This window comes from Argopecten irradians, unplaced genomic scaffold (genome assembly GCF_041381155.1).
Source record: "Argopecten irradians isolate NY unplaced genomic scaffold, Ai_NY scaffold_0830, whole genome shotgun sequence".
NCBI lineage: Eukaryota > Metazoa > Mollusca > Bivalvia > Pectinida > Pectinidae > Argopecten > Argopecten irradians.
In genome coordinates this window covers 10,338-25,034 of record NW_027188297.1, presented here as the reverse complement: position 1 = coordinate 25,034, position 14,697 = coordinate 10,338, and the positions used below count along the sequence as shown (strand labels likewise).

Sequence of the window (14,697 nt, the reverse complement as noted above, 5' to 3'; positions counted from 1 at the left end):
CCAATTATTGCTCAAATGATGGGTATCGTTTATGCTCTGTCGGAGGTGGAAAATCTTTAAGCATTATAATTACAATGATGTTGCTTATAATTTCAGACCTATGTGATATTTTTTCAGACCTATGTGATATTTTCAGACCTATTCAGACCTATGTGATATTTTCAGACCTATGTGATATTTTCAGACCGATGTGATATTTTCAGACCTATGTGATATTTTCAGACCTATAATATCAGACCTATGTGATATTTTCAGACCTATGTCACCAGTAATGATAAAGACTTTGCTGCTGCTACTATACAAGCTATTGGACGCTGTGCCAGTAACATCTCCGAGATTACAGATACCTGCCTCAATGGACTCTAGTCCATCTCATGTCTAACCAGAGACGGTGAGTTCAAGTCATGTTTGGGGGGTATTAGTTAGTCATTGGCTTATAGTTCTATTTCAATTAATATTTCATTAGTCTAATAGGGCGTTTAGTTTTAAATCATGTCTCATAAAATGAAAGGCAGATTTGAAAGGCAGATTTGTATGAAATTAATTTGATAACTTTATGCTAGGTTCATGACAAATATAGAAATTACTGGTAGGAATTAAATGATTATTCCTGGACTCAGTGAATGATACTTGAAGCGAGACTTTAATAGATTAGTGTGAAATTATCTGAACAATGCTCAACTTATATAATAATTTTAAAGAAAATTTTCATTTAAAATGATTACCAGTATTTTGTGTATTATGTGTCATTTAATAGGTTTTTTTCTTACATTGGGTGTTCATTTTATTTTTCAATTTTATGAATTTCAGAAAGTGTTGTGGCTGAAAGTGTTGTTGTGATTAAGAAGCTGTTACAAATGCAGGTAAGATTTGACAGGTATCATTTTACCTGTAATTCTGTTTTGTACTGTGCACACTTTGATGTGTCTGGTACGCACAGCATGGTAATAGCTTTGTATTCATAACTCTACACCTTCATTGAGGTGCTGTTGATAGAATACTACGTATGTTTGTGTGTGCCATACTATATGTGACCCTCCTGATTTTCACATACTCCAGATCATACACTATTATAGTAATTGTACATACTGTATTTGACCAATAAGTGTTCCCTGTCCCAATAAGCGCCCTCCCTGTTTTTTAGGCATAATTTTATTTACATTGACCGAAAGGCCCACCACATCCTTTGCAAAACAAAAATTAAATGTTTCTTAAAAACAATAATAATATACGAAAATGTATATTAATGGCCTAAGATGATGCTATAATACCAATCAAATGCAAGATTCCCTGCGTAAATGATGTTAGCAGTGAAGATTTGCTGTCTGGCACAGTGATACGCAACCAACGGGCAGTAATTAGGACGACGGCGGGAAACATAAAACGATCCGCGATATGAAAAAAAAGCAATTTTTTTATTTTAATTAAATTATTAAGAAGGTGATGGTAGGTATGATATTAACGGTAAGTTCATAACTTTTGTGATTCTATAAAATTATCAATTTCGTTTTATAATCCCATTTTTTTTAAAAATAAAAGCTGTTTCGGAAAGGAAGTAGGCCTTTAAAAATGGCTTACTCTGTGTAATAATTTTGTGAAATGTTAGCCCAAATTTTGACCTATTGAGCATCTACACATTTTTCAATTTTTTAACAGCCGTTGGCGCTTCTTGGGTCGAACACAAAATTACACCTTAAGCCAAATAATCACCAGAGAAACTAACTAATCCATACCTATATTGCATTTTTATTACATATTTAAAACTAAATGTGATTGAAATATCTTTTATTTTAAAACATATACTGAGCAAGTAAACAAACATGAAAAATTTGATTACATGTATACTAACATACTCTTGCTTAGTTGTTTTATTTTTTGTATAAATTAACCACTGTGCTTTTGTTGATTTTTATCTATATTCACTCAACACAGAATGGCTCACGGAAAGTGGTATGGGCTTTTGGTCAAACAATTTGAAAATTTGAACGTTGATTGGGTAGTGGGAGCCATTTTGAATAGATTTTATTATCCCACCATAATCACATGGTGAGCTATCCAAATCGCAATGTGTCTGTCGTCTTTGTTTATTTTCTGTTTGTTGGTCCACATAAATTTCCATTATTGATGGACACAAAAATACAATTATAACAAAATACAGATCTGTTATAAGTAAGTGCAAAATTAAAACAATAGACCCTTCTTAAATTTTCTTAAAGTTCTAACAAAATAAAGATCTATCCTTGAATGATGGGCATAGAAATAAGCAACATCACAATTTGTTTATGAGTGGGCGCCAAGATTCCCTTAGAATCTTGTTTTCTGATATCAGAAATAATTTGCCTTCTTTTAGTGAATGAACTCTGCAGTACTCCAGAAATATTTCATTACTGCTAATCAGTTGCAAATCAATTTTATACATTTCAAGACAACTTGTGGTAGTTTCATAAATGTATTTGTGGAAAAGAATAAAAACAAATATGTGCTTATTAAACTGTTTCAATGTGGTTTTATCAAGTGGCAAACTTATGAATCCAAATGAAAATAGTTTTGATACATCATTATGAAAATAAGCTAATAATGTAAAAAGTGATACAAATATAAGTATTAGAGTATTGATGAATTGAATATTATCTTTAGATTTTTATCAAAACATTAAACCCAATGCATGTTTTCCCACTCTGGTGTTTATGGTTTGGCTGAGGCTATTTCTGACAAGAAGGGTGCATGATATGGAATGATGGAATGGTCCATTGTTTATTTTTGGCTAAGCATAAAAAACCAGATGGTCGTCTTTTCAAATTGCCTTTTGTCTGTCTGTTGTTCTGTACTTCAGAATCTGTTCTTTCACCTGTAAAACAATTCTTGTTATTTATGTAATATATATTTTACAGGATCATGAAGTAACCAATCTCAACTTTCTTTTATATAATCGGCCACTAAACTGCTAGTTATGCAGTTCTATTTTTCGACCATTGACACCGTGCATCTTCTTGGTTTAGGGTTAATGTTTGGTATATCTCATGATCAGAGAATACTGTGAGAAAGAATCTTTCTTCAATCTCATATTAAGTAGGTTTCTCTTGGACCATATTCTATTTTGGGACAAATCCATTAGTGACAGCATGGCCGGCTGGCAACTATCTTGAATTTTTACAATTTATGTCGACCATAGACTATTGCAATTTCTCAGAACGTAATGAAAAATAATTCTTCTCACAAATTTAAATGTTCTGTTCCCATTCATTGCTTGTTGTACATATTTTATTTTTGAATGAATTAAAAAGCAAAATAGGAGAAAAATGGCTATACACCACACATGTGTCTTAAATTATGACAATTTATATTATGTTGATTTCATACTTGATGTTTTACATAGTTTCCCACATGTAGTCATGATCAAATGTTTCAAAGGAAGAGAGGAAAAAACAGTTTTCAATTGAAGAAAATCTTCTTTTATGATTATACAACTGATATTATATAGATCCTTAGTTAAATAATGGGCGCCAAGGTCCCCCTTGGAATCCTTAGCTTGATTGGGTAATCAGATCCCGTCATTTTGACACATACCCTGTACATGCTTTATCAATTTTTACCTCTAGTTTGGTTCAAGTTTCCTTGTTTAAAAAGTCTCATAAACTGTTTCTATGATACCACGCCGTAAAATAATTTGAAATATTCATGTTATCTACAGATTCAAATATATTTGCATGACCATTCTGATTTCTCGTATTACTTTTAAGAAGTTTCAAATAAATTCCTTTGTTTGGCTTTGATAGATGCATAATTTTGTAGATTAGATTTTTTTCTCTCTCTTTTTCATCATTTAATAGAAACTTCAGGTTAATATAAATTTTGAAAAGACATTTTGTAAAACATTTTCACGATGATACGATTGTAAATTTTTCACTGGTAAGTCATATACATGTATATATTTTATATAAATCATCTTCATGCACTTCTAAATGAGTGTTTATTTGAAATTGAATTAACCACATACATGAATTGTAGAATACTTCTTTCAGTATTAATTTATTGAAATAGTTCCTTGTACTGTTTTAGCTTCCTATGACAATCTATTGCCACAATCAAATAATACTTTACCTGTAAAGTTTGAGAGTGGTGAGATGATCTATGACATTGATGTTCCAGCCAACCGAACACAAGGACATCATCATACACATGGCTAAGATGGTGGACGCCATCACGGTTCCCATGGCGAGGGCAAGTATCCTCTGGCTGATTGGAGAGTACAGTGAGCGTGTCCCAAAGATTGCCCCGGACGTTCTTAGGAAGATGGCCAAGTCGTTCATCGAAGAGGTATAAACACTGGAGCATGTCACATAACATTATTGTTGTAGTCTATGCTACTATTACAGTAATAGATACAAAAGACTTGTCGTTATGAATTTACAAATGTTTGGCATTTAACAGGCTAACACGAAAGGTTTTTCCTTTTGTATGATTGAATCGCAAAAGAATACATACTTAATAGGTTAGACAATAAGATAGTATTGTATCTTTTCAGCAGTTATATATACTAGGTATATGTAACCATCCAAGAGTAGAATGTAGATTCAAAAATTTGGTTTATATCCTGTAAACTTTCTTATTTTAATGCTTATTGGTCATAGATTAAGGTAAAAATGAATTTATGATAATATATATCACTTAAAGAAAGTAAGCAAATATGTAAATTATCTGAACATATCTACATTAATTTGTATGTTTACATGGTATTACTTTTCCTATTCTGCTATGTAGGAGGACATTGTGAAGTTACAGATACTCAACCTTTCTGCAAAGCTTTGTATAACCAATGCCAAGCAGACAAAACTCTTGTGTCAGTACGTCTTCAATCTGGCCAAGTATGACCAAAACTACGACATCCGTGACCGATCACGATTCCTACGACAGCTTATCCTGCCAGGAGAGAAAGGTGGTGCATTGGCAAAGTACGCCAAGAAAATATTTCTCCACACCAAGCCAGCACCAGTGCTTGAGTCAAAGTTCAAAGGTAAGGTCAAAGTTCAAACATAAGGTCAGACAATTTCTTACTGTATTGTGTGAATATTAAGGAAATGTCGACTGTTACTGAATTTCTTGGTAATTGGATTACGATAGCCCTGACTTTGAATATTAGAGAGTTATCTGCCCTTGTGCATACTTATGTGAGGTAATCTGGTTGCCAGGGTAACATCCTACTTTTCAGAGAAAATGGTTTGATCACAAAACAGTTATGTCACAATTGATAGCTTCCTGCAAGAGAGATAACTCTGTAATATGCTAAGATGGAATTTCGTTCAAATCTCTGATCGCAAAGGTGTTTCAAGGTATAAGTTTCAATAGAGGACATGATATTTATATTGCTTTTCCTTTAAGATATAGGTAATGATTAGTGTATAAACTGTTGAATGTTTCAGACCGTGACCAGTTCCAGCTAGGGACACTATCACACATCCTCAACACACGAGCTACAGGGTACCAGGAGCTACCCGAGTGGCCTGAGGTCGCCCCTGATCCCAGCGTCCGCAACATAGAGGTCCCCACTGTCTGGGAGACCAAGTTCACATCAAAGAAAAAGAAACCAGAGAAGGAGAAGAAATCCTTCTACTCAGATACAGAGGAATCAAGTTCTGAAGGTAAATTATTACATGTTGGTTACCATTCTTTCATGTTGTTTGTAAAACACCTTTCAGTTACCTAATACTAACAGTAACAGTTGTTTGTTAACAGACTATGAGTTTGACTATATACATAAAAAATATGCATAATTATTGATATATCAATAAATACTAAAAAATTCTCTTGTTTTACAGATGACTTTTATTTCTTCACCAAAACTATTTCTAATTGATTTCACGGGAAATATGAATAGAGACATTTTTGAATCAAGTAAATGTTTATTTTCTGATATTCTCACTGCATGTATATATGTGTTTTGTTGTTATTTCTCAGGATTGTCTAAAAATAAGTTAGTGATGTTATCATTTATTTGACTTGATCTCGTTCAATTAGACAAATGAACACATTAAATGCATTCATTAACAAAGACTTCATGTTTAATATTTTCATTGACAATTTGGATTGATATGTATGTATAGCTATTGTAAACACGTGTACCTATGTTTGGACAATAATTATTACTGTTACACTCTCAGACGATGACAGTGATGAGGACGATAGTTCTGATGAGGATGAAGATGATGATGAAGATATTGAAGAGGACAGCTCTGATGAAGATGAAGAGGACAGTTCTGATGAAGAGGAGGAGGACAGTTCAGATGAAGAGGTTGTTACACCTGTAAAGAAAGTGAGTAAAGTTCAAAAGAAACCTCCATCAGAAAACTCGGATGATGATGACAGTGAGGACTCATCGGAAGAGGACAGTTCAGACGAGGATAGCGATGATAGTGACAAGAAACCCCCTCCTAAATCTAAAAAGGTACATATCATCAATGTGCATTTCATATGAAAATGGCACTTTCAAAAGCGACAGATTTTAGTTCAAAACAAAAACAGACCTTTGCCTAACATCATACATTAAAATGTCATGATAATTGTTCAGTTACACTTAAATCGCAGTAAATTTGAATAAAAAAAAATGTGTTAGATAGTGTCAACTTCCTACATCTGAAAAAATTACCGGTAACCTTTTCCAATTCATTATGTCTTCAACATCATTATTTAAATGCACAATTTGTGCCTTTATGTGATATTTTTAACGGCTGAAATTTTTTGTTTTCCCAGAGCCAAGTAAAATCCGCTCCTGTGAAGAAACCTAAGACTGAGCCTACCAAGCCATCACATGACCTGTTACTGGATCTGGATGACTGTAAGTTGTCAGTAAAACATTAGCTTGTTACCCTGCTGCTCCATCAGCTTGTAGCTGTTAGTATTAGCATACTCTTTGTGTTGGTGTATCGTTGTGTTTACTAATAGTTTCATGTTGAGGAACTTTTTCCTGTTTATTTTTTTTCCATCCTGATTATCTCCCCTTTATCTACAGTTGGACCACAAGGGGGCGGTTTTGCTAGCTCCACTGGAACCCCTGCTGGTGACCTTTTGACCCCGAGTTTAGCTGGAAGCATGTCTAACATGTCATTAGGCAGTGCAAGCATGTCGACCAGTAACAGCATGAATGTAAGTACAAAGTGTGCTTACCATGAATGTAAGTACAAAGTGTGCTTACCATGAATGTAAGTACAGTGTGCTTACTGTGAATGTAAGAACAAAGTGTGCTTATATATAATTACCATGAATGTAAGTACAAAGTGTGCTTACCATGAATGTAAGTACAAAGTGTGCTTACCATGAATGTAAGTACAAAGTGTGCTTACCATGAATGTAAGTACAAAGTGTGCTTACTGTGAATGTAAGAACAAAGTGTGCTTATATATGATTTACCATTAATGAAAATACAAAGTGTGCTTACTGTGTAAATACCATGAATATAAGTACAAAGTGGGCTTACTGTGTAAATACCATTAATAAAAGTACAAAGTGTGCTTACTGTGAATGTAAATACAAAATGTGCTTACCATGAATGTAAGTACAAAGCATGCTTACCATGAATATATCAACGGTACTGTGCTTGCCATGAATGTAAGTATAAAATGTGCTCACTGTGAATGTAGGAACAAAGTGTGCTTACCATGAATGTAAGTATAAAATGTGCTCACTGTGAATGTAAGAACAAAGTGTGCTTACAATTAATGTGTGTACAAAGTGTCCTTACAATGGATGTAAGTACAAAGTGTGCTTACCATGAATGTAAGCACAAAGTGTGCTTACCATTAATGTAAAGTATGAAGTGTGCTTATCATGAACGAAAGTACAAAGTGTGCTTACTATGAATGTAATTACAAAATGTGCTTACCATGAATGTAAGTACAAAGCATGCTTACCATGATATATCAACGGTACTGTGCTTGCCATGAATGTAAGTACAAAGTGTGCTTACGATGAATGTAAGTACAAAGTGGTGCTTATATGTAATTACCATGAATGAAAATACAAAGTGTGCTTACTGTGTAAATACTATGAAATATAAGTACAAAGTGTGCTCACTGTGAATGTAAGTATATTACTGAGAAGAGAATTTATAACTTTCTCCAAACCTTTTTTTAGCCAATTTGAATCCTGCTTTTGCATATAAAATAGTAATGGTTTTTTACCAGGTTCATAAAGTAAGTTAACGCCAATTAATCCATTCACTTTTATTTTTTCAGTTAATTAATCCAGCTTCAATCCCAGCCAAAGTATATGAACTTGTCAACAAGATAACAGGAAAAGGCTTAACAATTACGTACAAGTTTACTAGGACAGTGTCAATATTTTCTCCCAAAATGGTTTCTATTGAGATGACTTTTGTGAATACTAGTGATAATACAATTTCTGGGATTCATATAGATGATAAGGTGAGTGTTTCATAAATTATTGTCTGGAGTCTGTTATTATAAGCATCTTTTGTTGATATGTTAATGTTCCTGTAGTTTTTATGACTAATAATGAGAAGTAAGGCAGAGTTAACTGTTCTTGATAACAGATATTGATTTTTATGTCATTTGTTTTTGAGAGTAATGGCGTAAAGTTGTTTGGTTTTGAAAGTGACCTCACTATTTGTGAGAAAAATGGCATTTTATTAAAAAAAAATACAAATCATTGAATTATTTAAAAAAAAAAATACAAATCATTGAATTATTTTTAATAACTGATATCTACTCCTATTAAAGATTAAATAATCAAATAATTCTGCAAAATGAAAGCTCCATTGATATTTCTGCTTTAATATTGGTTATAAAACTTATTTAATGAAATTGAAATGTGAAGAGCCAGTTCATGATATAAACTATTAATTCATAATTGATTTTTGCATGTACTGCATGATGAAAGAGTTTTAACTGGAAAATGTTGCATTTACTAGAGAAATTGACATTGTATTTCTTTAGGTGAATTATGCTGATTCTAGAAATTTTGAATTGATGTAATGTTATATAAGCCATTGATTTGACAATGTTTCTTTTAGTATTAAAAGCATACTGTATCTATCTCTTTATTTGCAACAGAATTTCAATTTTGGTTTGGGTTTTATTTAATTGGGTTTATTTTTCACCTAAAAAACCCTTCTGTTCAATAAGTACAGATATCACTTTTATAGGAGAACTTTATTATGAAATTATAAATGTTATTTTTTTTTCATTTGTAGAAATTACAACCAGGAATGGAAATACATGATTTCCCAGAAATTGGTGAGTATTACGTGATTTATTTACATTTTTGATTTATTAGAATGCGATTTCTGTAGGGAGCTGCCATGGCTGTGTGATTTTAAGGTGTTCAGATATATTAGCATTATTATTCTAGGTTGAGAGTTCGAAACCTATGTGGGGCAGTTGCCAGGCAGTTGCCAGGCACTGACTGTGACATATCATGCATACATACAGATTATTTAATAATATGATTTTTATGTACTATATTAAAGATGTAATGAAATACTATATATGGTAATAGGGAGAATTATTTTGTTTACTTCAGGGGAGGTAACTCTTACGCTGTTATGTTTAAAGCACTTTACAAAACCGACTATACTACTTCAAAATAGTAAAAAAAAACAAAAAACAAAAACAAATATGGTAATTATCTCAAAAAATGTGGGTTAAGAGTGTCATACCATATAAAACCATTTAGTTTGATTAGTTAATAAGTAGTGATTGGAAAAATATAGTTATATATCATATAGTTATGTGAATTATTTCTATTTGTTGGTTTACTTTTTATTTTTGTTTTGTTCATTTTGTTATTTGTTGAATATACATCATTTGATCTTTTATTTGTTACTAGAAGTAGTTTTGTAATATTTAGATTTTGGCCAATTGCAATGCGATTAATAGTTAGATTTGGAAGTATTGGAAATCCCTACTATAATAAGAATAATGATTGTATTAGAGTCTATATTGATTTTGGAGTTAGCTCCCTTCCCCCATACCTTCTGTACTTACACTGTTTAAATCCATTTAAGCAAGTAAGAATTTTGAGAAGATAGAAACAGCATCTAGATTAGATTTTTTTTAAGAGTTTGCAATCATTGCATCTCAACTTCAATGTAAATTAACTAATGACTGTATATATGTAGCTAGCTGGATTATTTACGGTATTTTACACAATGTGCAAAAGTTTTGTTGTTCCTATTACTGGTACCTTTATATATTTTTAACACTTTTTAATGACATTTTGTAAAGATTTGCATACTTTGACCAATTGTGCTACCAGTAAGGACTAAGGATACTGAATTATGGTGTACTTAATTGAAATTATAAAAATCAGATATTGTAAGAGCATACTCCCTTATGACCATGAATTCGCCTCTATGAGGAAGGCTCTGGGTTCCGTCTCCTGGCCAAGACACACTACAATGTAAAAAAGTGTTAGTTCCTGCTCCTGCTTGTGTATGCAGAATAATAGGAATTGCTTTACATATACGTAAAACTCCTTTAGATAGATAGATGAAATATACTCCTGCTTATAATAAGTCCTAAGTATAAATGGAGTGGGATGACTGGTTTGCCCATTGCCATTATAATGTGACCGGTTGGGGTGTGTTATTTTGTGTCTTTAGCATTATATATGCTCCAGTGAGATTACGCTACAAGCCTAATATAAGGTCTCTGGGCCTTCTAGAACCTGCATTGAAAAGATTTTTTGCTGGTTTTTTTTTTTCGAAAAATTGCACTTTTGAACTTTGACCCTTTTTTCCAACCGAAAGTTGACATTTTACAGAAAAGTGGTAACAAAGTTAATTGTTCCATTTTTACATAGCACTATAAACTAGGTAAGAGTCCTGATACACTACAGGGAGACTTAACATTGAATATACCACAGCCTCCCAAAACATACAGGCATTCACACACCACAACACAAATATACCACAGCCTCCTAAAACATACAGGCATTCACACACCACAACACAAATATACCACAGCCTCCTAAAACATACAGGCATTCACACACCACAACACAAATATACCACAGCCACCTAAAACATACTGGCATTCACACACCACAACACAAATATACCACAACCTCCCAAAACATAAGGCATTCACACACCACAACACAAATATACCACAGCCACCTAAAACATACAGGCATTCACACACCACAACACAAATATACCACAGCCACCTAAAACATACAGGCATTCACACACCCACAACACAAATATACCACAGCCTCCCAAAACATAAGGCATTCACACACCACAACACAAATATACCACAGCCTCCCAAAACATAAGGCATTCACACACGTGACTATTTGCATACATGTAGAGGGGATACCGTCCTTAGATGACCTTAGCTGTAACAGGATGTTAAGCCTTACAAACACACACTAGTACTGGCACATGTAATGTTCCAATATAATACTACAATATCTTCATAGATGTATAAAGAAAAAAATATTTATTCATGGTATCATTATTAACATGTGTACAATCTTTGAATAACTACAACAACTTTAATGATATAGACTGCAGTAACAGATCTTTATCATTAAATTAATGATATAGATCTGTATGTGAAAATGTTAGATTGTATAGACCAGCCTTGTTTCAATGCTTTATTAAGAAACAGAAACAAACTGACATGTAGTCTCCAGGATCACCCGATGGCATCTCATTGTTCTTATAGATAATTTATGAACACAACATGGAAATGGTTAAAAAAGGAACATCACTAATTAATTATTTAACAGAAACAATACTTCTACTGTTATAATTGGACATGAGATTATCACTACCATATTCACCGCAATTAGGACCCCTCCCCCTTTAAGCGCCAGCCTCTCCTCTCAACCTCAAGAAGTTGAAGTTATGTAAACTGAACCCCCCTCTTATGGATTTAAACAATGTTATAGAACTATATGATGCTTATAACATTGACATTGTATCCCATATAAGATGAACTTGTGGGTCTTTCAAATGTGAATCATGATGTAATAATGCATCTAAAAGGAAAGAAGGCGCCAGGATATACATGTTTACTGTGACAAATTGATGTGCTATGAGTTCAGAAAAGTTAAAATATGGCTGATATTATCTAGAGGTTTTTCATCCACAAATCACATTTTGGTTCCGTAATGAATGCCCCCACTTTGTTATAATATTTAAGCGCCCTCGGTGCTAATTGTGGCGAATATGGTACATGTATTTGGAAGTGGCTAGACAAAAGCTTATTATTTTCTTTATCTGATCATACATTACCACGTTAAACATTAAAACTGCATTATTTTTAACAATTTAGATTTATCTAATTAGTTTACCTGTCTAAATTGTCTCATTGTGCCATCAGTCTGTAAACATTTCATGTAAATAGCTACTAGTCATGAACGACTGATTTAGTGCATTATTACCAAGTATGGCCTGAAGCATCCTTGGGAGAAGCCAAGGGAATTAATCTTATATAAACCATGTAAGTGAACCCTAAGGACTGAAGGGACGGGGTCGACCCAATAGGGTAAATTCTTTATAATCCTTTTGCTGTAGAAATGAAAGGTCAATCTAGTTCTGATTTAGTCTGCAGTGTTTTTGGTTAGATTTAAGTGCTATATAGTAGCATTATTGTTGAGTTTGAGGGGATAAATTCTGAACCTTTACTCCAATAGAGCATTGCTAGGTTTGCCTTAACATGTCAGGCAATGTCATGGTCTCTAGATTTGTCCATTTAGACTAGCTGTAGAGTGTTGCTATGTGCTTAATATCAAGCTATGTCAGGCAGGTTAAGAGTCGGTAAATGATGTCAAGATACAGATCCAGTGTGTGTCCATATAAAGTGCTGAATTCTTTTGTTAGTTGGACTGGAACCATTATGGGATTCTGAGTCTACCAATTCTGTATTCTCTCTGTAATGAAAGCTTTGTGATGTGTGTAAATGGATATGAAACTAAAACTATTTTATAATATAAAGATGACTTATATGGTCTAAACAATGTAGATATTGTGTTTATGAGACAAAGTTACCTCTGAGTACTGTGTATCATTTATCCATATATATATTGACAGAGTGCATGTGAAGCTCAGTCATGCACACAAACATTCCACTAGAAACTTGATGCGATGATAAATATTTCAGACTGGAGCCAGGGTTGGTGTAGCTGTTGATCTATAATGTATGCTATATATTGGATCCTGTGTAGCTTGTCTTGTCTCCATGCTGGCTCCTAACATGATCAGTCAACCATTTAAAGTGTAATGGCACACAGATATCATATTGAAAATGTGTATAACAAATGAACAGTTTTTTCAGAAACAAAAATGATTTGTGATGTTGAGGTATTTTTAATAATTAAATCATGTTTAGTTTCTTTCTGTCTGCTTTGAATGTGATAATTCATGAGGAGGATTTACTAAATAGATGTATACATTGGACATAATACACCTAGCTGCCAATTCCTAGTCTCCATTTCTTCACAATACCAAATAATTATATTTTTTCTTAGAATTTTATTTCTTCCTGTTTTGGGCCTTACTGGTAGATCCCTCTTACTCCAACAGTTAATTCTGTTCCCTGTAATTGTCCAAGGACATCCATTAATATGTTTTTTTCCATATACCCATACATCCTTTGAAGCTGCCCATTTTATATATTGACAAGTCCAGTCTCAATCTTTTTACTAATAACATTTGAAATCATATTTTATAGATAAGTCTTGTGACCTTGTTCGCCAGCTTATAAGAGAGCTGCCAAATTAAGTATTTCCAGCCATTTTTCCCCAATTTAGTTGTATCCCATTGGCCTCTCTTGGTCTTTAAGGAAAAACACATGCTTGCACATAGATTTGCACATAAATCAAAGATTTGCAAGCTAAAAGAAATTATTCAGAATTCTTGTCTGAAAGCTTGCATACATATTTTTCTAAACTTATGATTGGGTAATAATTAATACATGCACATAAACAGGTTACAATATATATCAACCAAGCTTAATGCATACAAGTTTGTTGGGGTTTTTTTGTCTGTTACTTCACTTAGTATGTCCTGTTAAGTTTGGTCATGTAAGTTTTATCATGTTATTTCTTTGAAAACCATGTAACGTCTTCCTGTCTTTTCAGCTTCTCTGGGACAAGGTGCATCTACTTCAGTGTTACTGGCTATCAATTTCAATGACACCACACAACCAGCTAAGTTTAATATCTGTACCCAAGATACAAAGTTCACAGTGACCATCACAGCCCCAGTAGGGGAACTATTACAGCCCCATACCATGAGTGAAGCCGAGTTTCTACAGCAACAAGGTAGGTCAAGGTCATTATGACTATCACATGCCCTGTTACACCCAAAAAACATTAAGTGAAGCCGAGTTTCTACAGCAACAAAGTAGGTCAAGGTCATTTGACTATCACATGCCCTGTTATACCCCCCCACCCAATAAGTGAAACCAAGTTTCTACAGCAACAAAAAAGGTCTCAAGATCATTTGACTATCACTTCCCTGTTATACCCCACTCAATAATTATATATATTAGTATCTATTGCAAGAAGAATTTTTAGTAGATGAAGAAGAGTGGAAGCATATTTATAACACATTTCTATTAATTCTAGACACCAATTCAACATATTAAGGTATAGTATAGTAGCTAGCCCTAAGTGTACTTTCTGAATTCAGAGAGAGAAACAATAATTCATTTAATGAGGGAATGTCGA

At 33.3% G+C, this 14,697-nt stretch overlaps 1 protein-coding gene across 2 annotated transcripts; it reads left to right on the top strand.

Annotated features, from left to right (window-relative positions):
* Positions 1-815: 815 nt before the first annotated feature.
* On the top strand, positions 816-14,324 carry LOC138313672 (AP-3 complex subunit beta-1-like). 2 transcript variants are annotated; one of them, XM_069254018.1, is made up of 10 exons: positions 816-863; positions 4,150-4,317; positions 4,762-5,014; positions 5,421-5,639; positions 6,159-6,442; positions 6,748-6,832; positions 7,007-7,140; positions 8,229-8,417; positions 9,206-9,248; positions 14,107-14,324. In XM_069254018.1, exons 1-10 carry the CDS (start codon positions 858-860, stop codon positions 14,307-14,309), a joined length of 1,584 nt encoding a protein of 527 aa, XP_069110119.1. In that variant the 5' UTR covers positions 816-857; the 3' UTR covers positions 14,310-14,324. The 2 variants fall into 2 exon arrangements, with proteins under 2 accessions (XP_069110119.1, XP_069110118.1); XM_069254017.1 differs by lacking the exon at positions 816-863 and having other exon boundaries at positions 3,990-4,317.
* Positions 14,325-14,697: the final 373 nt, after the last annotated feature.